Source organism: Hyperolius riggenbachi, chromosome 5, assembly GCF_040937935.1.
Source record: "Hyperolius riggenbachi isolate aHypRig1 chromosome 5, aHypRig1.pri, whole genome shotgun sequence".
Lineage (NCBI taxonomy): Eukaryota > Metazoa > Chordata > Amphibia > Anura > Hyperoliidae > Hyperolius > Hyperolius riggenbachi.
In genome coordinates, this window is record NC_090650.1 from 355,642,137 (window position 1) to 355,669,365 (window position 27,229).

The window sequence follows — 27,229 nt, forward strand, 5'->3', positions numbered from 1 at the left end:
TACAGGCTGCACTAACGTGCGCCTGTAACGTCCCTGTGTGCAAGAAGCCTTAAGGAAACCAGAGGCGGAAAAAAAAAAGTTTTATACATACCTGGGGCTTCCTCCAGCCTCATGGAGCCGTCCTCCGCTGCCTGCAGCTCCGGTACCAGGTCCCGTAACTTCCTCCAGTAATTATTAGTGAATTTCCCTTTGATGCAACTGATTTACACCAAACCATCCGTAAACTAAAAACCAACAGTAGACAAGTCCAAACTGCTTAGTGAATTGAGGCCATTGTGGGAAGCACAGAAACCTTTTGTAACAAATCCTTAGTAGCAAATTGGAGTTCATATTAGTGCAGTCAAAATAGTAGCAGATGTGCTTGTTTGGTAACCATGGAGACTGTGAAATGCTACTTGCACTTTTTATAGTTGAAAAAGCTTTGTTGCTGTCTTTCATCCGACTATTCTTTTTTAAAACCCTAGATGTATATTGATTCACCAAACCACGGTAATATTACCGTGCGCTCACAGCAATATTATTTACGCGTTTAAGTACTTAGAGATACGCTAGTAGAAGAAGAGTACTTGAAGCTAGAAGTACCCATGGTACTCCAGTAGTGCGCCTGCTACTACGGTAACACTACTGGAGTACTGCGGGTCTCGGTACTAGCGTATCTCAAAGTACTTACGCGCATAAGTAACAGTAATATTACTGTGGTTTAATTAAACAATCTCATTTTAACATAAAAAACACATACTTGCCTAGGAAGTGGGAAGCTGCTGTATCCAGAAGCTTCCTGTGTCCTCCAGACCAACTCTTGAAGTTGTGTTCCGCAAGCCTTTTCATGCACAAGCACGGCTGTGCTGCACTTGCGAAGTAGAGCAGAGCTGCTTGTGCACGAGCGGCTTACTGTGCAGGTACACCCTTTACTTGCGTAAACGCAGTACACACGCTTGTATATGCCAGGGAATGTGGCTAGAATAATATACCGAACAAGCTCTTGTCAGACATGTTCTGGGGGTCTGTGCTTGGCAACGGTGGGAGCGAGGAGATTCCTATCTGTTTCTTGTGTTACAATTTGCCTCTGGTACACTTTAACCACTTGAGGACCACAGTCTTTTCGCCCCTTAAAGAGACTCCGTAACAAAAATTGCATCCTGTTTTTTATCATCCTACAAGTTCAAAAAGCTATTCTAATGTGTTCTGGCTTACTGCAGCACTTTATACTATCACTGTCTCTGTAATAAATCAATGTATCTTTCCCCTGTCAGACTTGTCGGCCTGTGTCTGGAAGGCTGCCAAGTTCTTCAGTGTAATGGTTCTGCTATGAACTCCCCCTTCCAGGCCCCTCTGTGCACACTGCCTGTGTGTTATTTAGGATTAGAGCAGCTTCTCTCTGCTCTCTTATCTTTTACAAGCTGGATAAATCGTCCTCTGAGCTGGCTGGGCTTTCACATACTGAAGAATTACAGACAAGGGCAAAGCTGTTTGCAGGAAGAAACAAGCAGCCTGACACTTCAGTGCATGAGAACAGGGGGAAAGAAACACACAAATGATCTCTTGAGATTCAAAAGGAAGGCTGTATACAGCCTGCTTGTGTATGGATGTATTTTCTATGTGTGGACATACTGTACATCAACCTACTTCCTGTTTTGGTGGCCATTTTGTTTGTTTATAAACAAACTTTTTAAAACTGTTTTTAACCACTTTTAATGCGGCGAGGAGCGACGAAATTGTGTCAGAGGGTAATAGGAGATGTCCCCTAATGCACTGGTATGTTTACTTTTGTGCGATTTTTAACAATACAGATTCTCTTTAAGGACCAGAGCTTTTTTCTCCATTCAGACCACTGCAGCTTTCACGGTTTATTGCTCGGTCATACAACCTACCACCTAAAGGAATTTTACCTCCTTTTCTTGTCACTAATACAGCTTTCTTTTGCTGCTATTTGATTGCTGCTGCGAGTTTTACTTTTTATTATATTCATCAAAAAAGACATGAATTTTGGCAAAAAAATGACTTTTTTAACTTGCTGTGCTGACATTTTCCAAATAAAGTAAAATTTCCTATACATTTGAGCGCGAAAGTTATTCTGCTACATGTCTTTGATAAAAAAAAAACCATTCAGTGTATATTTATTGGATTGGGTAAAAGTTATAGCGTTTACAAACTATGGTGCCAAAAGTGAATTTTCCCATTTTCAAGCATCTCTGACTTTTCTGCGCACCTGTCAGGTTTCATGAGGGGCTAAAATTCCAGGATAGTACAAATACCCCCCAAATGACCCCATTTTGGAAAGAAGACATCCCAAAGTATTCAGTGAGAGGCATGGTGAGTTCATAGAAGATTTTATTTTTTGTCACAAGTTAGCGGAAAATGACACTTTCTGACAAAAAAAAGAAAAAAAAAAAGTTTCCATTTCTTCTAACTTGCGACAAAAAAAAAATGAAATCTGCCACAGACTCACTATGCTCCTCTCTGAATACCTTGAAGTGTCTACTTTCCAAAATGGGGTCATTTGTGGGTTGTGTTCACTGTCCTGGCATTTTGGGGGGTGCCTAATTGTAAGCACCCCTGTAAAGCCTAAAGATGCTTATTGGACTTTGGGCCCCTTAGCGCAGTTAGGCTGCAAAAAAGTGCCACACATGTGGTATTGCCGTACTCAGGAGAAGTAGTAAAATGTGTTTTGGGGTGTATTTTTACACATACCCATGCTGGGTGGGAGAAATATCTCCGTAAATGACAATTTTTTTATTTTTTTTACACACAATTGTCTATTTATAGAGATATTTCTCCCACTCAGCATGGGTATGTGGAAAAATACACCCCAAAACACATTATACTACTTCTCCTGAGTACGGCGATACCACATGTGTGGCACTTTTTTGCACCCTAACTGCGCTAAGGGGCCCAAAGTTCAATGAGTACCTTTAGGATTTCACAGGTCATTTTGAGAAATTTCGTTTCAAGACTACTCCTCACGGTTTAGGGCCCCTAAAATGCCAGGACAGTATAGGAACCCCACAAATTACCCCATTTTAAAAAGAAGACACCCCAAGGTATTCCGTTAGGAGGATGGTGAGTTCATAGAAGATTATTTTTTTTTGTCACAAGTTAGCAAAAATTGATTTTAATTGTTTTTTTTCACAAAGTGTCATTTTCTGCTAACTTGTGACAAAAAATAAAATCTTCTATGAACTCACCATACTCCTAACGGAATACCTTGGGGTGTCTTCTTTCTAAAATGGGGTCATTTGTGGGGTTCCTATACTGCCCTGGCATTTTAGGGGCCCTAAACCGTGAGGAGTAGTCTTGAAACCAAATGTCGCAAAATGACCTGTGAAATCCTAAAGGTACTCATTGGACTTTGGGCCTCTTAGCGCACTTAGGGTGCAAAAAAGTGCCACACATGTGGTACCGCCGTACTCATGAGAAGTAGTATAATGTGTTTTGGGGTGTATTTTTACACATACCCATGCTGGGTGGGAGAAATATCTCTGTAAATGACAATTGTTTGATTTTTTTTACACACAATTGTCCATTTACAGAGAGATTTCTCCCACCCAGCATGGGTATGTGTAAAAATACACCCCAAAACACAATATACTACTTCTTCTGAGTACGGCGATACCACATGTGTGACACTTTTTTGCAACCTAGGTGCGCTAAGGGGCCTAACGTCCTATTCACAGGTCATTTTGAGGCATTTGGATTCTAGACTACTGCTCACGGTTTAGGGCCCCTAAAATGCCAGGGCAGTATAGGAACCCCACAAGTGACCCCATTTTAGAAAGAAGACACCCCAAGGTATTCCGTTAGGGGTATGATGAGTTCATAGAAGATTTTATTTTTTGTCACAAGTTAGTGAAAAATGACACTTTGTGAAAAAAACAATAAAAATCCAATTTCCGCTAACTTTTGACAAAAAATAAAATCTTCTATGAACTCATCATACACCTAACAGAATACCTTGGGGTGTCTTCTTTCTAAAATGGGGTCACTTGTGGGGTTCCTATACTGCCCTGGCATTTTACGGGCCCAAAACTGTGAGTAGTCTGGAAACCAAATTTCTCAAAATGACTGTTCAGGGGTATAAGCATCTGCAAATTTTGATGACAGGTGGTCTATGAGGGGGCAAATTTTGTGGAACCGGTCATAAGCAGGGTGGCCTCTTAGATGACAGGATGTTTTGGGCCTGATCTGATGGATAGGAGTGCTAGGGGGGTGACAGGAGGTGATTGATGGGTGTCTCAGGGGGCGGTTAGAGGGGAAAATAGATGCAATCAATGCACTGGGGAGGTGATCGGAAGGGGGTCTGAGGGGGATCTGAGGGTTTGGCCGAGTGATCAGGAGCCCACACAGGGCAAATCTGGGCCTGATCTGATGGGTAGGTGTGCTAGGGGGTGACAGGAGGTGATTGATGGGTGTCTCAAGGTGTGATTAGAGGGGGGAAATAGATGCAAGCAATGCACTAGCGAGGTGATCAGGGCTGGGGTCTGAGGACGTTCTGAGGTGTGGGGCGGGTGATTGGGTGCCCGCAAGGGGCAGATTAGGGTCTAATCTGATGGGTAACAGTGACAGGTGGTGATAGGGGGTGATTGATGGGTAATTAGTGGGTGTTTAGAGGAGAGAAAAGATCTATACACTGCACTTGGGAGGTGATCTGATGTCGGATCTGCGGGCGATCTATTGGTGTGGGTGGGTGATCAGATTGCCCGCAAGGGGCAGGTTAGGGGCTGATTGATGGGTGGCAGTGACAGGGGGTGATTGATGGGTGGCAGTGACAGGGGGCGATTGATAGGTGATTGACAGGTGATCAGTGGGTAATTACAGGGAATAACAGATGTAAATATTGCACTGCCGAATTGATAAGGGGGGGTCTGAGGGCAATCTGAGCGTGTAGGCGGGTGATTGGGTGCCCGCAAGGGGCAGATTAGGGTCTGATCTGATAGGTAAAAGTGACAGGTGGTGATAGGGGGTGATTGATGGGTGATTGATGGGTAATTAGTGGGTGTTTAGAGGAGAGAATAGATGTAAACAATGGATTTGGGAGGTGATCTGATGTCGGATCTGCGGGCGATCTATTGGTGTGGGGGGGTGATCAGATTGCCCGCAAGGGGCAGGTTAGGGGCTGATTGATGGGTAGCAGTGACAGGGGGTGATTGACGGGTGATTGACAGGTGATCAGGGGGGATAGATGCATATAGTACACGGGGGGGGGGGGGGGTCTGGGGAGAATCTGAGGGGTGGGGGGGTGATCAGGAGGGGGCAGTGGGCAGGGGGGGGGATAAAAAAAAAATAGCGTTGACAGATAGTGACAGGGAGTGATTGATGGGTGATTAGGGGGGTGGCTGGGTGCAAACAGTGGTCTGGGGGGTGGGCAGGGGGGGGTCTGAGGGGTGCTGTGGGCGATCTGGGGCGGGGGTTGGGGGGAAAATCAGTGTGCTTGGTGCAGACTAGGGTGGCTGCAGCCTGCCCTGGTGGTCCCTCGGACACTGGGACCACCAGGGCAGGAGGCAGCCAGTATAATAGGCTTTGTATACATTACAAAGCCTATTATACATATGTGCAGCGGCGATCCGGGAGCTAGTAACCCGCCGGCGCTTCCGAACGGCCGGCGGGTTACTACGAGCGGTGGGCGGAGCGAGTCCCCGGCGGCTGATCGCGTCACGAATGACGCGATCGCCGCATAGCCACTCCCGCAGCGGCCCCCGCCGATGGGCGTATTGCGGTCGTTTGGGCCCGGACTTTGCCGCCGCCCATCGGCTGGGGGCAGTCCTCAAGTGGTTAAGCTACATACACATGCTATACTTGACTCAACCAAGCTGCCATTTGGGGGCTTTCTCAGCTGAGAGTCCAAAGCAAACTTCTTTATCAAGGAGGTAGTATTCTAGCAAACCATGAGTCTTGCAAGAGCTCCAGCACTCATAGGGCTGTGATGTGATCCAGTTGTTTTCTGATTAAGACAGCTACTATTCCTGTTAAAATGCAAATACTCAGGCTGGAGTACACTCGGTCACGGTGACAGCTGAGGACTGCTTGGGGTGAGATTCCAGCTTATGTACAGAAGCCACTCAACATCATTTTAAAGATCTGGCATGCCGGTTGTTTAGCTACAGCTGATCAAATTCTGACCGCTTTCTTCTCCTTCTTACTCTTGGGTCACATGTTGTCCCACCTCCACCCACTGGATCAGGCTTTCTCAACTAGGGTTCCCTGGAACCCCAGGGTTCCTTGAGTACCCTGCAGGGGTTCCTTGGCATTTTCCCCATTTATCTGGGGAGTATGATAGAGCACATTGAATAGGGGATACTATATAAAAAAAAAAAAAACTCAACTAAATCAGGGGTCAAAATAATGAGCACATTAATAAAAAAGTACTAGAATAAAGAGACAGTATAATGAGGGACACTGTAATGGGGACACTGAAATTAACAGCCACACCTACTTTTAAAGTCCTTGCCTCCTACAAAACCTCCTTGAGATCTAAAAAGTATTTGCAGGGGTTCCTTAAGATCCCAAAAATATTTGGAGTGTTCCTCCAGGTTAAAAAGGTTGAGAAAGGCTGCTCTATAGCAACTGACATGTTTGCTAGTTTCTAGGCGAGTGTTCTGTACAGCCCTCAGCCCCAAACTGTTGCCTGGAAGGTCGAGTCCCTATTCCTGAGGGCAATAGTTCTCGTACTTGTGTATGAGGATTGTGACCCGTACACATGCTTGATGAAATGCAGCCGAATCGGTCATTAACGACCGATCGGCCAGACGCCTCTCGGACGCTCAGCCAGTGATCCTCCTGGCAAATTTCTTTTGCTGACTGATGGCTGAGAGCATTGTTCTCGCCACTTACCCTGCCCACCGCGTGACATCTTGCCTGCAGCGATCCACCCTCTGCATAGGCACAGAACACATCTGTCAGCATCGGCCCAGCCATGTCGAACAAGGGATCAGGTACTGATTGCCAACGGGTGGCAGGCCTCATTTGCGTGTATAAGCCTTAGCTTTCAGGTCATGATTTGTTGCAAAAAGTCTGTTAACAGCAATTGTTTCACCACCTCAGAGTCCTTGTCAGTCTTAGTCACGAGCGATTAAGCAGAGAATTTCAAGCGAAGTTGGTAACTGAGAATCCTATCTAATAAAGCCACAGTTATCTGCGTCCACCTGTGTTCATGTGTGCCAAAAGCCGTATTATGCAGGCACAAGGCCTCGTGTGCAGACAGTCATGGACGTGGTAGATCACATCACCTTAGGGCCTATTAATTAGCAAAGGGTCCTAATGGCTAGTCTACTAATAAGAAGAGAATGTTGTGGCAGTTGATCGCTTTATCCTGTACATTGACATAATGCTGCAATAATGAAATTCCTGTGACATAGCCCTATTGTGAAAAATCATGTTGTAGCTTTCAGAATTAAATACGTAATGATTTGGTATGAAGCTGGACACCTCTGGTGCGAGTAAATGAACAGATGTTCTATCCACAAGAGGTCTGAACTATAGTTCTTCCATTTTTACTATGCAGCTCCCTCCTGCCTCGACACATGTCTTTTGGGGTGGGAAATGTTTTATGTCTGCTGTGATGCTGGCAACATAGGACTGGGCTTTACAGCTACAGCAACTGCTGCATTTTTGAAAAGGGGCAGAGTTTAACGAAAAGTAGGTGGGGCTTTGCCCACATGGGGATTATTAAAGTATGCCTTATAAATCCACAATCTCTCTCCCCCTTAAGCCGCATCTACACGAGTAGATGCGGCCGCGATGCTCCTTATCAATCGAGCCGCTGATGCGGCTCGATTGATAAGATCCGACAGGACGGATCTTCTCACCGCCGATTCCCTGCTCGATCCCCGCAAGGGGACAATGGCAGGGAATCGTGCGGGAGATAAGCGGCGCCGGCGGGGACGAGCGGGCACGAGCGGGGAATCGAATGCGGCGCACGCGCGGCGAGCGGGGACGCGGCGGGCACGCGGAAGAGGCGATCCGGCGGCTAATCGAGCCGCCGGATCGCTTCAATGTCCCATGGTGTAGATGGGGCTTAACATCTCCTCACTAGTTTCCAGATACCAACCCAATCGCACTCTTAGATCTGCACATGACCTTCTTTTCTCCTCCTCTAGAATTACCTCCTTGCATTCACGTATACAAGATTTCTCACATGCTTCACCGCTCCTCTGGAATGCCCTCCACAACACATCCGTCACTCTCCAACCCTTGATATCTTTAAACTCTCCCTCAAACCTCACTTTTTCCGACAAGCATCTGCTTTACTTTGGGCCACTTCCCCTTTGACCTAAGGCCAAGTTGCACTCCTTACTAGATAACCTAAAAACACACTGCCCCTAGGTATGATTTTTGTATACTACCCCACCACTTCTTGCCTGCCTATCCATTTAGGTTGTAAGTTCGCAAGGGCAGGGCTCTCTCCCCCTTCTGTGTCTTGGAATTTGTTATACATTATACATCATTTGTTATACATTTTATGCATCATGTTACTTGTATCACTATAATTACCAATTCTGTATTTTGTATATTGGTGTATACCATTGTCTGTATTTTTATGTACCCTATGTTTGTTTCTTACTTTGTACAGCGCCACTGAATATGTTGGCACTTTATAAATCAATCATAATAATAAATGCTGCAGGGTTGAATTTTAAAATATCTGGATTTATGAAACTACAGAGCCCAAAAAGACATTGTTAAAGGTCAAGAGGAAAAGTTCAGCACGCTTTGTCCAAGCTATTCTGTACTATTGTAAGGCTAATTCAGCAGATTCATAATGAAATCCATTTCTGGTCCATTCTTCCAGTGTCTTCTCTTGTTCTGGAATAAATGCCTCTCATTGGAGCTCATCCATAGTTTGTTTAGTGTGGATTGCTGCAAGGCTAGTACAGCAGGTTATGCCTGCATCACTGACATCTTGGCAAAGTTCCTTTGTGTTCCTAGCAGAAAAGGTCACATCCTGCTTTAGAAGTTACACAGTATAAATCTAATATCATATGATGTAGCATGTTGTGGACACCTTCCATACAAACTATGTATGGAGAGGGAAATGACAAGTCCTCTGAGACCTCACAGTGCCTGGCTTATATAGAGCTGTGGGAAAGAGCTTCTTAGCCAATCATAATACTACTAGGGATCTACTAATCTAAAAGAGACATGGGTTCCACGTACTTCAATACATGTCCTACAAGGATGCTGTGTTTAGGCCGTCTAATGCATGGTACACACTATGCAATTTCCTGGTTGAATCTATAATTTCTGACATGTCTAATCTGCTCCCAATCGTGAATGTGATTGATTTTGAGATCAGTACTATACAAAATCAATCCCGTTTTCTATCTGGAGCAGATTAGCATGTGGGAAATTGTTTTGAGCCATCAATCTGCCGGGAATTGCATGGTGCTTACCAGGTATTCTGTGTCTCTCTACTTGCCTAATAAGTATTTTTTTTTTTTTTCTTGGGGTCTTTCTGTAGGTGGTGTCGTTGAGCAGTCTATAGGTGATAACCTTGAGCAGTGAGGGATGTTGAGAGTCTGTCTGCATTGCACCCAAACCCCACCCCAAGGTCTAGGAGTATCCTCCAGATAAGCTAGCTCTAAAGTCAGAGGCTAGGTTCACAGTGGAATATTGCATTGTGTTCCCTGTATAACAGGAACGCAACGCAATGGAATGAAAAAGTTGCACTGCACGTTATGCTGCGATCGTTAGGTGGCATACAGTGAAGCATCCAGTCAATGAAAAGTATGCTTTCCAGCCTTCAGTAATGCACTGCATGCAGTGACTTGGTATGCTGTTGTGCATTAGATCCCAACACACTGCATGCACTGTGAACATTCAATAGACTTACTATTGCAGTGTGACTTTCTGCGTTAAGATGCCCTCATAAAGTCACACCGCAGCATCCCACTGTGAGCCCATCCTAAAGTTGCGTTCATGCGAAGGAAGCACGGTGATAACGACGTCACTGCAGATCAGATCTCTAAGATCCTCAGTGACTTCATGCAACGTACCATGATCACTTGACTTCCCGTTTGTGACTGTTTTGTAACGTTGCGCATACCCGCCTGCAGGGAGATGGATCGAGGAGCACTCATCGTCAAGGGAAGTCTCTGGATCCATCTTCCTGCGTTGCTACGGTCAGTATAAAAGTGAACCTAAACCACAGTAAAAAAAATAAAAAGGTTTTGCTTACCTGGAGCTTCTACCAGCCCACTGGAACGATCCTCCAATCCCCCGCAGTGGCTAAGTTTAGTTTTCCCCCGACTATCACTATCTTAGTCATATATCTATGTACAGTATGTATCTTAGTCTAGTGTATGTATTGTGGTCTAGGGCCAATTTAAGGGGAGAGCCAATCAACTTTTCTGTATGTTTTTGGCATGTGGGGGGAATCAAGAAGGAAACCCACGCAGACACAGGGAGAACTTACAAACTCAGTGCAACTAGTTCGCTGGCTGGGATTCGAACCGGCAACCAGCTCTACAAGGCAAGAGTGCTATCCACTAAGCCACCATGATTCCCAGGTGTAGATTGCAGGCTGCAAAGCTGTGCAGGAGCTGTCCGTGCTTTTTAAATGCATAATAATGTTATAGTGGCTGCATTTCAGGAGACCTTTCATCTTGTTTTAGCTCAGGCATGGGCAAACTTGGCCCTCCAGCTGTTAAGGAACTACATATCCCACAATGCATTTGCCTTTATGAGTCATGATTGTGGCTGTCAGACTCCTGCAATGCATTGTGGGACTTGTAGTTCCTCAACAGCCGGAGGGCCAAGTTTGCCCATGCCTGTTTTAGCTTCTGTGTGATAATGCATCCTAGGCAGTAATGACTAGTTAGCCAGCATGCACTGGCCAGTGGATGTTGGGTAAACTGGAATTGCTCTGGATGTTCACTTTAGAATGCACAGATCTCTTCATGTATTGTCACCTGATGACTCTGAAGTGACCACATGATGTGCTTTATTTGCAGCCCAGAAGTCCAATCATTTCTAAATCTGGACCGTGCAAGACACCAGTCCGATCCCTCAGAAGATGAAGATGAAAGGTCAGATCATAAGGTAAGAAAAGTTCTCTTTTGTTTATGGACTTCAAGAGACTGAAGGTGGAGATGGTACCGCTTGCCATAGTTGTGCGTCTTTATCTCCAATCATTCGTATCAAGTCTTTGGCCTTTATCTACAGTTAGGTCCATAAATATTTGGACAGAGACCACTTGTTTCTAATTTGGGATCTGTACTTTAGCACAATGAATTTTAAATAAAACTACTCAGATGCAGTTGCAGTGCAAACTTTTAGCTTTTTTCAGTGGGGTGAACAAAATGATTGCATAAAAATGTGAGGTAATTAAAGCATTTTTTTTAACGCAATCCCTTTATTTTAGGGGCTCAAAAGTAATTGGACAATTTTTAAATAACTTTTATTAAAATGTTCATTTCTAATACTTGTTTGAAAACCCTTTGCTGGCAATGACAGCCTGAACTCCTAGAACAAGGCAGACAAAAAGGGCGCCGATGCCGACCATAGGCTGTAATGTGAATTACGGCCATAGGCTGCAATGTGAATTACGTCTATAGCGGCGCTCAGAGAGTAATTTGGGCGCCGGCAAAGGACGGAGCCCAAATTATGAAAAAAAAAAAAAGTACAATTCATCAGCCAGCATTAGCCTGGCAGCTGAACTGCATCTCTCCCCCGAGTCCATGGTGGCCTGGAGGGGGGGATTGTAATTAATGCCGTCGGGACATTTACAGGAGCAGGGTAAGCTGTTTTTCAGCTTTACCCTGTGCCCAAATTTCCCAACGCGATTTTTGCATGTACGCTCATGTACATCACCAGATGCTTGGTTTCCTCCTTTTTAACCCCTTCAGGACCGTAAGCTTACACCCCCTAGTGACCAGGCTATTTTTTTACTAATTAGGGCTCTGCAACTTTAAGTGCTCGCAGCAGAGCCGTACAAGTCAGCACACAAGTGATTTCACCCCCCCCCCCCCCCCTTTTCTGCCCACCAACAGAGCTTTCTCTTGGTGGGCTCTGATACCTGCTGGCATGTTTGTTTGTTTTGTTATATATTTATTTGTTTTTTAATTAAATTTTATTTTTTTTTTAAAAAATGTTTTACTAAATTTTACTTTTTTTTTCCCTCTCCCTCCCCCCCGCCGACCAAACACTGCAATCAGCCTATGAGAGCCGATCGCTCCTGTGCCTCCCCAGGGGATAGCCAAGTGGCACGGCTGTCCCCAGTACAGCGCTGCTGTAGATCGCAGCGCTGTACAATGTAAATAGACAGCGGTTTCGCTGTCTCACAGTCTCCAAGTGGCGATCACCGATGGGAGACTGATGATGGAGCGGAAAGCCCCGCCCCAGGAATTGACGGTCCTGGGGCTGCCTCCGCGTTCACGCAAATTGGCATGACGCGGTCTTTAAGAGGTTAATGATCTGCCAGTCCTTTTCTGCAGTGGCTTTCAATTGCTGTTTGTTTGTGGGCCCTTCTGTCCGAACTTTAGTCTTTAACAAGTGAAATGCAAGCTCAGTTGGGTGACTGATTTAGATATTCAAGAACTTTTCACTTCTTTGCTTTAATAAACTCCTGGGTTGCTTTGGATGTATGTTTTGGGTCATTGTACATCTGCATCATGAATTGCCAACCAATCAATTTGACTGGATTTAGCTGAATTTGAGCAGACAGTATGTATCTGAACAACTCAGAATTCATTTGGCTTCTTCTGTCTTGTGTGACCTCATCAATAAACACTGGTGTCCCAGTCCCACTGGCAGCCATGCACGCCCAAGACATTACATCCGTGTTTTACAGATAATGTGGTATGCTTTGGATAATGAGTTGTTCCACGCTGCACATTTTTATGCAATTGTTTTCTTCACTCCATGAATTAAAGCTGAAAGTTGGCACTCTTCAACTGCATCCAAGTTTTTTCATTTAAAATTAGAGATGGCCCGAACGGTTCGACCGCAAACTTATTTGCGTGAACTTCGGTGGTTCGCGTTCGTGGTGAACCTCGAACTATATGAGAGTTAGACCCGACCCCTATGCTACATCATTAGGGTCAACTTTGACCCTCCACATCACAGTTAGCAGACACAGGGTAGCCAATCAGGCTACACTCCCTCCTGGACCTCCCCCCCCCCCCCCCCCCTTATAAAACGCAGGCAGCATCAGCCTTTTCACTCACTCGTGTAGCTGCAGTAATTGGAGAAGGGAGAGAACCTGTTGACATAGGGAAAGCTTAGTTAGGTGTTAGGCTTGTTAGGTTGCTCCTTCTTGCTGATACTTATTACTAAAAAGCACTCCTCATCCTGAACAGCTCTTTTGGGAGCTAATGCTGTTGTTCTTGTGATCTTTTGTGTGTGTGTGTGTGTGTGTGTGTGTGTGTGTGTGTGTGTGTGTGTGTGTGTGTGTGTCCCACAGACACTTGTGTTGCATATACAGCCCTGTCAGTCAGTCACAGCTGCTGGACCTTGGCCCCTTGGTAATTCCTACTGTGCCACTGCCAGGCCCAGCACATTCAGTGACTACCTGTGTGTGTGACAGCTGCACATTTGTAATACCAATCCCTGCATACCTACCTGTTCAGTGCACCTACCTACGTGAGCGCATGCAGTGTTATATACAAGTACCAGTCACTGCACTTGTTTACGGTACCTGTGTGTGTGACAGCTGCACATTGTATTGATACCAGTCACTGCATACCTGTTCACTGCACCTGTGTGACTGCACATTGTATTAGTCAAGGCAGTGCATACCTTTCACTTCATTCCCCCCAATATGGACAAAACAGGCAGAGGCAGGCCACCCGGCAGGTCTGTTCGAGGTTGTGCTGTCGTGATTTTGTGCGGCCCTGAACCAAAGTACAGTGTTCAGAAGGCCATCAACCCCTAAGATTGTCAGGACGTAGTTGACTATTTAACACAGAACACCTCATCTTCCTCAGCTTCCACACGGAAGCGTGACATATCTTCCTCCTCCTGCTCTGATTCTGGCACCCCACTTAACATTTGGTCGGCTGCCACCACCAAAGTGCCATCACCCCAGGGCTCAGCCGTGTGGGAAATTGTTTTGTGTGTCTGCCTCAGATGAGAGCAATACCATTTGTACTCTCTGTCACCAAAAATTGAGCCATGGAAAGACCAAGACCCGCATAGGGACAACTTCCTTACGAAGGCACATGATGACAAAGCACAAACTGCAATGGGATGACCACCTGAGGAAAAGCAGCACACAAAATCAAAGCCACACACCGCAGTGGAAGATACCAGGCCACAATTATTTCTCAAAAAAGGTGATACCCAAACTGTACTGTGATGTTGAAAGGCAAGTGGTGTCATCTCTGGCACACAGCGTTGGGTCAAGGGTCCATCTGACCACGTGGTCTGCAAGCACGGTCAGGCCTGCCCAAAGACTAAGTAAGTCCCCACACACAGCATCTCTGCCTGCATGCTGTGTGCTTGCCTGCCCCAAGACTAAGTCGCTCCCCACACAGCATCTCTGCCTGCAGGCCGCTTGATTGCCTTCTCCGCCACCACCAACAGGGTCCAGGACTCTAGGCGGATTCCTGAATGCTGCTAGAAGCGGCTACTATAATAGTTTTTCTGGTGCGTGTACATGCTTGCCTAATTTTTCTGGCTGCGGTGCATTACACAGTGAGTTTGGTTTGTCAGTGTGAAGCAGTACACTAATTACACTCCCTGATTGATGTATACACATGCAAGATGTTTTATGCACATTGGGCCTCCAATTTAGAATGCAATGTGATTTCTGCCCTTTTTTTTCCCCCGGGACTTTTGGCGTGTATCCCACTCCGCCATGCAAAAACTCAGATGTTAGACCCCTTGAAACATCTCTTCCATCACTTTTGTGGCCAGCATAAATCTTTCTAGTTTTTAAAGTTCGCCTCCCCATTGAAGTCTATTGCGGTTCAAAAAAGTTTGCGCAAACTGAACTTTTTGCAGAGGTTCGCGTTCGCGTTCGCAAACCTGAAATCGGAGGTTCGAGCCATCTCTAGTTAAAATTTGTTATAGTAATGTACAGAGCCAAAAGTAGAAAAAAAAGTCTAAGTATTTATGGCCCTAACTGTAATGAAGTGGTTGTCTTGGGTTTGCTCCCAGGAGATAATTTTTCAGCACCTAGCATTATTTATTATTTGTTCAGAGTATAATGACTTGTCACTTAATTGTCCCTCAGAGGGGCTTCCAATCTAATCACTGCCATAGTCTTATCTATGTACCTATCGTGTATGTACAGTATGTCTGTATGTTCCAGGAAAGTTTTAAGCCCGACGAAGGCTGCAAAGCCGAAAGCTTGCTTATTCTTATTCTTTTTAGTTAGCCAATAAATGGTATCATCCTGATTTAAAAACCTCTTAGGTATGTCTGTATGTATCGCAGTCTAGGGCCAATTTAGGGGGAAGGCACTTAACTCATCTGTATGTTTTTGGGATATGGGAGGAACCCGGAGTGCCCAGAGGAAACCCCATGCAGAACCCCGGGCAGACAAAGGGAGATCCATGCATATAGTGCCCTGGATGGGTTTTGTACCCAGTACCAAGCGCTGCAAGGCAAAAGTGTTAAAGGGGAACTTCAGCCTAAACAAACATACTGTTATTAAGTTACATTAGTTATGTTAATTAGAATAGATAGGTAATATAATCTTTTACCCACCCTGTTTTAAAAGAACAGGCAAATGTTTGTGATTCATGGGGGCTGCCATCTTTGTCAATGGGGGCAGCCATCTTTTTGGTTGAAAGGAGGTGACAAGGAGCAGGAGACACAGTTCCAGCTATCCTGTGTCCTGATTACCCCTCCCAGCTGCACACGCTAGGCTTCAAATGTCAAATTCAAAATGTAAAAAAAAAAAATTGCACCAAAACAGCAGAACGAGAACAACAACATCAGAAATCCCATCATGCTTTGCACAGCATAAGGGGAAAACTGCCCTGTGCAGCTAAAAATGAGGCTTGTACAAGAGAAACAAAGTTCTGATGCTGTGAAACTGCTAAAGAAACACCAAGCCTTTTCAGTGCTGCAGAGTCAATTTTTAGTCCGGAGGTTCACTTTAACCACTACACCACCGTGCTGCCCAACAATTAAAAAAAGTAATAAGAAGTAGGTAAAAAGGTTAATATGATATGGACCTTTCTCTTACAACCTTTGTTTTTTTTGTTCTGTTCATGAGTATACAGTACATTCACATTTGTTGGAAAATATTTTTCTCCTATGGATACAGTGTTGTCAAATCAGAACCACAAACAGACTGTTCCTCTTTTTTGCTTGTGGTTTTGGTTTCCCTAGCAAACCTGCCTGTAGCTATTTAGCTGCTCACATGGAAGACTCTGGTTGTTTCTTGATTTTTGTTTTGAGATTATGAGAAGTGTTTGTTTCTGACCTTTAGATTCAGGATATTCGGGACATTAGGAATTTCAGTTCAGTTTCTCTGCAAGTCTAGAACGTGTTTCCTTGCGTGCATGAAGAGAGCTGAATGTCAATTTAACTGATTCCAAAACTGTACACAGCTCATCCATATCAGGCGCAAGCTAAGCACATGGTTGCCATCTTTATCCCTTTTAACTACTGACAAAATCTTAGTTATGCTTGTTCTGTGGTTAATTGTAAAAATTCAGTACCTAAACTGCATATAATTGGCCACAAGACCTGTATAATGTATATTTGTCAGTAATTATAGGTATGATTTGGCAACACAGTTTAAAGGTGACCACACACCATATCGTTTTTAAAAATATCTTTTCAATTTAAGAATTGCAATACATTTTTCTGGCTGATTGTAACATTTCGAAAATCTGACCAATGTACCACACACATGTTTAATTTTCCTCAATTATGATTAAAATGAATGAAAACTCAGAAAAAAATTGCTTGGGTCTGTACATCAAGAAATTGTTAATCTACCACATACCATTTAATTTTCATGTAAATTGAGAGGGGGAAAAAATGCCAACACTCCCAATCTCCTTTTATCGAATAAAAACAGGAAATTCGATCAGATTTCTCAATTGAATTAAAAAAACCTTTTAGGTTTTTCTGTACAACGTATTGTATTTATTGAATTTGTGTAAAATTGGATCTTTTAATTGTATGGTGTGTGTGGCAAAACATTGGCTGAGCTATTATGGCTGCATGTGAGAAATATGGTTACAAAACATTGTATATTTGAGACTAAGAGAGTTGGTTGGACAGCGGTGTCCAGTGACTCTTGGGCACAGCCGGTGAAGGCCTGTACCCACTACAAGATTTCTACCACTATTTTTCAGACGACTGTCGATTTTTTTTTTTTCTTCTTGCGCAACGAGCGATTGTTTCCACAATCTCGGGATATGGGTACAGAAACGTGATTATGTGAACAGCGTTTGTTGACGTGCTATGATAACAACCATCACGGTCCCTGACGACTTCTGCGCAAAGTGCCACGATCATTTGAACTCTCATGGCCGATCGCTAGGATTGGCTGGTGGGGGGGTGTTAAAAAAATAAATGAATTAATAGTTAAATTTATTTTTTTTAAAAAGGAAATAAATATTTATTAAAAAAACAAACAAACAGTGGGGGAGCAATCAGAGCCCACCAACAGAAAGCTCTGTTGGTGGGCAGAAAAAGGGGGAGGGGGGAAATCACTTGTGTGCTGAGTTGTACGGCCCTGCAGCGAGGCCGTAAAGCTGCAGTGGCCTAAATAGCAAAAAACAGCCTGGTCACTAGGGGTGTGTAAAGGTGATCACACACCATACAATTTTTTTAAATATCTGTTCAATTCAAGAATTGCAATCAATTTTTCTGACTGATTGTAACATTTCAAAATTCTGACCAATGTACCACCCCTATGTTCAATCTTTCCCCAATTATGATAAAAATGATTGGAAACTCTGAGAAAGTTGCTAGGGTGTGTATTTTAATAAATTGACAATCTAACACACACCATACAATCTTTAGAAAAATTGAAGAAAGATTTCCAGATTTTTGGATCGATAAAAATCGAAAAAAATGGGAAATCCGATCGGATTTTTCAGTCGAATGAAAAAAAAGCTTTTGATATTTTTAGGGGAGATCTCATCACATTTATCGAATTGCTGTAAAATCGGATCATTTTATTGTATCGTGTGTGTGTGTGGCCACCTTTAGCCTTCGTTCCCTAAGTGGCTAAAGTGGCCATGTGCAGCAAACTGGCGAAAAGTGTTCTGAAAAGAAACAGCATTGGATTTAAAAGGCCGGTTTTATACCTGAGGAAAGCGGTGCAGTGCAGCGCTGCGCCCCATCGCACCGCAACTCCAAAAACTCTATTCATGTGACCCTGTGGCAGAGTGCACTGATAGGGTCACAGGTGCCGCCCACTCCCACGCCCTCTCTTCTCCCCATGGTTTTCACCGCCCCTCGCCCACCGACGTACTCCCTTCTGGGCAAGAAATACTTCACTGGGATTCTCTGCTTCCCCATCGTTTTGCCTCATTCCACACGTGTGCCACACCGCCGCCAACAAATGTAAAATTTCTGCGTCGATTGATTTCCATTCATTCCATCGCCACAGAAGTGGCACGGTAATGCACTGTTGACTTTGAGGAGGGTCGGGAACTTCACAACGCAGTTAGTGTACTGGGCCCCTTACACTTTTTATGCTGTTGCGTTACCCTGCGTGCTGAAAGGGTAGCACAGCACAAAGAAAGTGGCCAAGTGTAAAAGCGGCCTAAAGTGGAAATCAGGGCGATTACTTCTTTTTAAATATAGTGCTCAGCACCAAGATGCCATTACATAATGGTAGTTTAACCTCCTTGGCGGTAATCCCGAGCTAGGGTCGGGGCGGAAAACCGCAGCTCAGAGCGGTAATCCCGACCTCTGCTCGGGGTAGCCGCTGGAGGCTTTGTGCAGCGGGTGTTTCTACATACCGTTCCGGGGGATCCCGACGTCGGCCGCCATTCTTCTTCCTCTCCTCTGGGGCTCTGCTTCCTGCTGGTGAGATTGCCGGCTGTCGTCATGACGACAGCCGGCAATTTCACTTTAGAGTTTCAGCGCCACCCGGAGGATGGAGACATAACTGCAGCACTGGATCCGGGGAGGTGAGTGATTGAAAATGAAAAACTGCTGCAGATCTCCCTGGCTGCATGATTTTTTCCAGGTTTTAGGGTCTGAAAGGGTGCAAAAAAATTGCACCACTTTTAGACTCTAAAATCCAGAAAGAATCATAACGCCAAGGGGGTTAATGGAAACTGACGATTCTGCATAAAAGTGGAGATCATTCAAATGGTAATCTGAAAAGTGCTGAACATTTTCGCAAAATGGATAGTTTGCCCGCTTTATAAATAAAGAGTCTCTCTTTGCTTTAACAGAATGGATCTCCCTCACAGAATGTCAATCTTGGGCCATCTGGAAATCCTCAGTGAGTATCAACGTATTTTCATCTTTAACACTGGCACAAATTTTCACTTTTATTTATCACAGTCTTCTAAAGCTGTACGTTTTGTTAATATTGGATAACACGCAGTACTGTAAAGTTTGCATTAAAATGGGATTATACTCCCAAAACTAAAATGTCAGTATCTACTCTTAGTTACATAAAAGGACCGGATAGCTCTGGCCCCTTCTAGAACAGATAGAACAGAGCCATCCGTGCCCTTTTAAGACATCAGTCACTGGTCAGGAGCCAATGATATTGGCTCCTGCCTGATATATGGAAGCTCTGTTGTCAGCGTGACAGCAGAGCGAGCGGTTGCATGGACGTGGACAAGAGCGAGCGGACAGCACTGCAGCATCAATTGAAATCTACGCCCCGGCAAGAATAAATGGCAACAAACAGGATGTAGATTTCAATCACCGTCGTCCGGAAGCAGTTAAAGGAAACCTGGGATGAAAATAACTTGAGGAGATAAACCGTTGTATCTATCCTCCTACTGCTGAAAAAAAATTATATATTTTTTTTATTTTCTTAAAATCCCATAGTTTTTTTTTTTGTTTGTTTTTTCTTTTTAAAATCTAAAAAATAGGTTTAATGTATTGTCTCATATGATGACAGTCTTCCATTGTACCAGAAGATAAAATATATCAACTATTGACCTGTTTTTATCTATCGCCTGCACTCAGAAGCTGTTCTTTTCAAGGCAAGAGTTTTATAGTTAAAATTTCTTATCCGTGAAAATAACCCTATAGGCAGACTAGGTCCTGACTGGAGAGAAACTGTCACTTGCATATCGTTCAGACAGAAAGGGAAAAAACCCGCAGACTAGTTCTTTGTAGATTGGCACTGTACATGCACATACTATATCTCATTATATCACCTTGGGTACACTTTTTAATATGCAATTCTGTATAAATATAGCTCTAGGGAGCATAACTAGATATGGGCCTATTCGAAATTAACTTTTTCTGCTGAGTTTTTTCTCTTAGGTGATCATTTTAATCTTGCCAATAAAATGCCCTTTAGGCCGCCAGAAAGCAAGAAAATAGTCTAAATTTTGCTAGTACTTTTTCACCTTTTTGGTATGTTTTCAGTTGAAAAGTGCAGGAAAATTATTTTAAATGGAAGGTGAAAAATTATCTCCTAGGAGAAAACGCAGGAGAAAATGTTAACTACATATGGGCCACAGTGTGAAACGCCCAAGTTTGTAGTGAAGATACTCACATGACAAACCTGAACCACATCTATCTGGCACATAGGTATGTACAATACACAAGGTAGGAAAGGCACATCTTGTTCACTTCAAAGCAGGCTGTTGAAAATGTCACCTTTTTTCCATGCTAATAAAGTGAGATCACTCACATCTGCATTTGTACACTGTGTACTGGAATGACACTATTGCGTCACATGTCACACATCTGGGATAAGGGGAATGGGGTATTTAAACTCCTTGATTAGGAAATTCTGTGGCACGAAAGCATTTTACTAGGATTATTTAGGATACTTCCCTAGTGTGTGCAGAGAACTGCAGTATAACGAACCCATCATGGTGTGCGATATGCAAAAACAGCATAGAAAACAATGTCTATGCAACCCAACAGCATCTGTCCACTCGCTTGCTCCGTCTTGTGGCAACAGATTACACCCAATTTTTTGTGCGCTGTTCTACAGTTTTATTCTTTTTATTATTATTGGACCAGCATATAGTGAGCCCTGGTATGATAGTCACTTTCCTCACTTGAATCATGTTGATTTCGTTATGCTGAACTGATTTGGTTCTGTATTGATGAATTTCAATCCTTTTTTTTTTTTTTTTTCCCCCTCTCTTTCTCTTATGGTGCTTTATTTTATTGACAGTGCTTTGATTTCATGACATTTTACGTCTGTATATTCAACTTATATTCAAATACAGGTAGTATATAAAAAAGAAAGGAACAAATAACTTTCACATAATGTTAGAATACCCAGATAGCGCATGGTGACCCACAACCACTAGGAACGCATAAGGGACAAAAAGAGACTGAAAACTCCTCTTACTAAAAAGCAACGCTGAATATAAATTTGCATTCTTAAAACAGAAGGTTTTTGTAATCATTCAGCTTTAGCGGTTTCCCATGATGCATCACTCAAAATAATTCCTTTATGCCCCAGAAAGCTAGGCACACATCCAGAATCACTGGTGTGTAGTGAGCCTATAGCTTGACTGACGTGGAAATGCAACAAGGTACAGTCCTGTGTACGTGGTTTAAAGTGTGGTCACTATGCATGCGGTGCTGCAAGTTAATGCATTATCATTATGGAGTCCTAATATTTTCTAGTCCACCAGTTGGATAGGCTCCCCTCCATCACTCCACTCTTGCCTCCTGTTAATGGCTAAAAACACTTTATCTACTTGTTTTATTTTTACATTATTCTGGTTGGATTTGATGGATAGATGTCTTTTTTGAATCAAACTAATCACATAGCCGGAGCCAGTTGAATGGAAGATGGAGTGGCACAAGCGCTGTCCACTCTGCACCACCTGTTTGCCCATTCTCCCACCCTTCTGTCTTTATCTTCTATCTTGCCTCTTCTTGAGCTATTTATATCATGCCAAAACCAATTCCGGGCATGGATCAGTCATGCTTGGTGAAATAAATCAATTCTGATCCTGCTATCACAGCAGCCACAGCAAGGAAAGTTCTGGGCATGCATAATTCAGAAGTGCTGCTTGTGTACATGATAGAGCATGCATTTCTTCTACGCCTTTCGTTCCAACTTGCTCCAATCAGAGCCATGAAAAGGGAGCAGAGCGGCCAAACTGGGTGACTGGTATTAGGATCCCACAATGCACACAGTAGGTTTTTACAGTTATGGAGTCAGTTTAAGTATCCTTTAAAAGCCACCCGAGGTGTGAAACCTATTGAAGCTGCCATATTTATTTCCTTTTAAACAATACCAGTTGCCTGGAAGTCCTGCTGGTCTTTCTGGTCAGTAGGGTCTAAATCGCACACCTGAAACAAGCATGCAGCTAATCTTGTCAGATTTGTCATAGACATCTGATCTGTATGCTTGTTTAGGGACTGTGGCTTAAAGTATTAGAGGCAAAGGATCAGCAGGACAGCCAGGCAATGTGCATTATTTAAAAGGAAACAAACATGTCAGCCTCCACATCCCTCTCACCACGGGTTCCCTTTAAAGTGTAAAGCTGGCCATACACTAATATGCGTTTTGATAAATGAAACATTATATTCCATATCAGGATAATCCTGACACAGATATCTCTATTTCGCTAACTTTTTATTTCCAGAAAAAATACTTTGTCTCCTATATATTGCACATAATTAACAACACAAATTTTATGCCTATTTCAGTGCAAAGCCCTCCGACTTTGAATACCTGAAACTGATTGGTAAAGGAAGCTTTGGAAAGGTAAGCAATGGTTACAAACCTTTGTCTTAGTATTTACTGTGGAGATAAAACTATCCTATGTTTAATCAAGTACTCCATGGGTGAGCTTATTTCTATGTCTGTGGATGCTTTGTATTTAGCTGATGTAGCCAACTAGTTTTTTTGAGCACTACTGGGGCATATACCCCTTTATTAACCACTTCACATCTAGACCTTGTTTTCTACTTACGGACCAGAACAGTTTTGACATTTTAGCTATGTCGCTATTTAATTAGCAATAACTTTATCCCTACTTGTGACATCTTTTGCTCTGACTTTTTTTAAGGAATCGATTCCCAGCAAATGAATCGAATCTGCATGGAATCAAACATTAAAAACGATGTGTATGGGGACCTTAAGATTAAATATTTTTTTTATTTGTGCTTGGAAATAGGGTTACCGTGTCTTGTACTGTGTTGGCACTATATAAATTACAGGAACCTTTCTAACTACAATTTTTTGTTTTAAATATTTTAGGTTGTGCTTACAAGAGGGAAACTCGATGGCCGATATTATGCTGTGAAGATTTTACAAAAGAAAGTAATTCTCAACAAGAAAGAGGTATGTCAGTGCTCAGCATATAGCCATGGATGCTTGTGTGTGCATTCAAAAAAAAACATAGCTCCCAACTGTCCCTTTTTCAGAAGGACAAGTCCCTCTTTGGGAACCAAATCCCTCTGTCTCTCTTTCTTCCTCATTTGTCCCTCTTTCAGGACTCCTGTACAGATCTGTCTAAATGTGTGTATTTTTCCACTGAAAACTACTCCAAACTTTAGTCCCATCCCTTAAAAATTGATACAATTCTTATTGTCAAATGTTAATATGAAATAAAGCGTGTAATGATAGAAAGGACCAGTGTGGTTTGAATTCTAAAATTACAACTATTGCTTATGAATATTTAGTGGTTGGGGCGTGATTAGAGGTGTGTCAGGGTTGTGTCTTAAAGTGTTTACTCCTCTCAAAAAGTTGGGAGGCATGAAAAAACTTAGATTCTATATGCACTGCCCACAAACAGGACATGCAAATTATGATGTGTGCTCAGCCCCTCTGGCCAAATTCCCTAGACAGATTTTGAAAGTTAACTCGGTTTTAACAGGTCAGCTTCCCCAGTGCTCACAATTTCTGCCACAGTTGACTGGGCTAGGCAACAAATTGCAGCAATAAAAAAAAACAACAACATTCTCATAGTTTTGTGTTACATATTGCTATTAAGCAGTGCGTGGTAGTGAAACAATTGATATTTCCCAATCTGGGAATCCCACTCTGGGATCAGGGGAATATTGATCATGCCTAATGTCACTGGATAGTGTATGCCTAGCTTAAAGCGGTATTGTCACCATAAAAATCAAATTTCAACAGCAACTGGTCTGAGTGTATTAAGTGATAAATATGCTAATCCTGCATTCAAAACTTTCAAAATTATTTTCTGCTGTTATGATTTGGAGTTATCACATACTTTAGGAGCACTGGCCCTTTAGTAGTCAGTGCAAAACAGTTGAATGCTGATGTCATCAAGCCGCGACCCTGAACTGAGCGGCAGTACGAGCGGGGATGCCGGCGAGAGCGGAGGGGCCACAGCGGCTCATCGCTGGAGCCTGGGAGGTGAGTAAAGGCTGCTGCATACAGGGGGGACACCTGGCCAGACAGGGGACACGATGCCCAGCAAGCCCCTGCAGGGATCCAGCTACCTGACCCCCCCCCCCCCCCCCTCCGCATGTAAATTTGCCTGGTCCTTAAGGGGGGTCCCCAAAGGGTTAGAGGACAACTATCACGAAAAATGTTACAATTTAAAATACATGCATATAAAATGTAGATTTCTCCCAGAGTAAAACAATACATTTCATTTTTCCTATTTAGCAGTCACTCACAGTAGGAAGGGAAAATCTGAAAGATTTTTGACTAGTCCATATCCTCATGGGATTCTCAGGTAATTTACAAAAGCACTTACTGAATGGCAGTTGCTCAACTTCAATTGCCAAAATAGTGTGAAAACGAGAAGGGAGGCTGGCAGGCATGTTTGTATACATCCTTTCCAGGAGCTGCTTTTGTAAAGGATTAAGTCAATACAGAGAATCCTGCATAAGGAGATGGACTAGTCCAAAATCTGTCAGGTCTGTCACATTTTTACTACCAGCTTTAAATGACGACAATATAGGAAAAGGTAATTTATAGTGCATTTTATGCAGAAATGTACATTTCACATGTATGTATAGTAAATTTTTATATATATCATGATAGTGGACCTTTATTAACGCTGTCAGTTGATGGCCATAGCTGATAGACAGCTCTGATATAGTAATGTGCTAGATAGGTGTAAAGTTGTTCTTTAAAGCTAAATACCACTATTGTGCAGATTTGGGTTATAGTGCATGTGCTTTAAATGGCCATTCTCTGATGTTAATTATGTAAATTTACATGCAAGCATATGGAGCCACACGTGGCCTGTGCAAAATACTCATCAGTTGTTCAATGCTCTTGCAGCAAAAACACATCATGGCAGAGAGGAACGTGCTTCTGAAAAATGTGAAGCACCCGTTCTTGGTCCGGCTACACTATTCATTCCAGACTTCAGACAAGCTGTACTTTGTCCTGGATTTTATCAATGGTGGAGAGGTAAGCTAGCATAAGGATTATTAAAATGAAATCTTATACAAATGAGTGGAGGCCCTAAAACCCATCTTGTGGGAATGTATGGGGAATACAGTCTGTGGAAGGAGAAGGGAAATGCAGCAGCACAAAGTATGGCTCTTGGTGTCATGGATAAACTAGGGATACAACAGCCGAAAAAAAAATGATGGCAAAGCCAACTCTGTAAATAAGGGAACTGGATAGATTTCTTCATTAATTCAAGCATGCCACCTCTACAGGCTGAAAAAACTAATCACATGACAAGTCATTATTGAACACTTAGTACATAGTTCCAGCTATAGACTTGCTTAAGGTCATCAAAAAACGATGGAAGCAGCCGATTCTGTCCTTTTTAATAACAGATATATTTCCACCTATAATACTGATAAACTGGCTAAAATACATTCTTTAGGGGTACCTGGTCTGACAGGAGATCAACAAGTGTATGTACAGTGCCGAGCATACAAATAACTAGGCTGTGTACCCTTTTTTTTTTTCTGACTATAGCAACCCTCACTGACAAGGAATTGCAGCCATAGAACTCTTTCCTGGCAGAGAATGGCTTCGACCTGAGAGCCATTTAGCCTAGAGGGGATTGAGGTTTCAGGTCTGGCCCCAATTTAGGAAAGGCTGTGCAGAGGGGGAGCTGACTTCTTTCCTCCCTCCCTCTCCTGGGCCTCCCTTGCAGAGACTAGTGCAACGACATGCTTTGCAGCCTTATCATGTCCAGAGCCGTGAGTCCAGAGTCCCAACAATCCTTCACTGCGACCGCTTGCTGGCCTTCTGCTTCTATTGCATGTAGCGTATGATGTACAGAAGGTGGAGAACAAGAGGCCGAAGTGGAGGACAGTCAGGATTCAGGAGCCATGGCATCTAACTCATCTGCTGAACTAGTCTCTGCCTAGCATTGGGAGAGCAAAGAAGGAAGGCCCACCACCAGTGATGATGATGTGGGGAAGGGGGGGGGGGTGGAGATGAGGATGGCAGGTAGTTGTGTTTTTTTTATTGCTGTTTTTTTGCGGGGGGGGGGGGGGGACATTGATTGTTGTTGGCTGTACCTTACAGAATAAGCACTGTAGCGTGATCAGCTCGCTGCTCATACGTCATGGTATGTGTATCTAAGGAAATGAAATGACTAAGACATTTTCACTTCCTCAGTTCACTTCTGTGTGGTAAATTTCCATTGCAGAACAAGGAAATACCTGAGCAAGATGTATGAATTTACTGCTTGTCTGTATAATATCAGTGTTGCACAGGACAGGCTCCAGCAAAAGAAAAAGATGTGTATTAATTGTATATACAGTGTGGTATGTTTAGAGACTCAAACTTCTTAGTTTCAGTTTAAAGTGCACCTGTAGTGACAGACCCCTATATGGTGCTCCTTCAGCCCTGGAGTCAAAGCAATATATTTGTTATGCGTTCTCTTTTCTTTAGACCAATCACTCTCTGTTACCTGGGCTGATATATCTTCAGGGTCTGTTTAAAGGGAACCAAGCAGCGTTTTTAGCCCTAGGGCATCTCAATAGCATATTAAAAATGCATGCTAACAATGTGGCACCGTAATAAAAATTACCTTTTAAATGTTGGTTAGAGGCTTTTATCATCCTATTTCCTCGGCCTGTCCTCTGCAGAAATGGCAGGCAGATAAGGACTGCTATAATTGGTAGTAGCAATGAGCAAACAAAAGCTTTTTGATCAGAGGGGGCAGGGGAGAGGACATTATTATTCAAACAGTTTAGAGAAGTCACACTTTATTACCTTCACACCTTTCCTCTGCATAAGGGGAGGTGGTAA

The 27,229-nt window shown here is 43.3% G+C and overlaps 1 protein-coding gene across 2 annotated transcripts in view; it reads left to right on the forward strand.

Annotated features, from left to right (window-relative positions):
- SGK3 (serum/glucocorticoid regulated kinase family member 3) overlaps nt 1-27,229 on the forward strand; it is a 108,039-nt gene that overhangs the window by 68,398 nt on the left and 12,412 nt on the right. For both annotated transcript variants that reach the window (XM_068237462.1, XM_068237463.1), the window contains exons 6-10: nt 10,947-11,034; nt 19,314-19,363; nt 22,732-22,789; nt 23,285-23,368; nt 25,289-25,420. In XM_068237462.1, the coding sequence (XP_068093563.1) occupies nt 10,947-11,034; nt 19,314-19,363; nt 22,732-22,789; nt 23,285-23,368; nt 25,289-25,420 (412 nt within the window). The remainder of the gene's footprint in view (nt 1-10,946; nt 11,035-19,313; nt 19,364-22,731; nt 22,790-23,284; nt 23,369-25,288; nt 25,421-27,229) is intronic.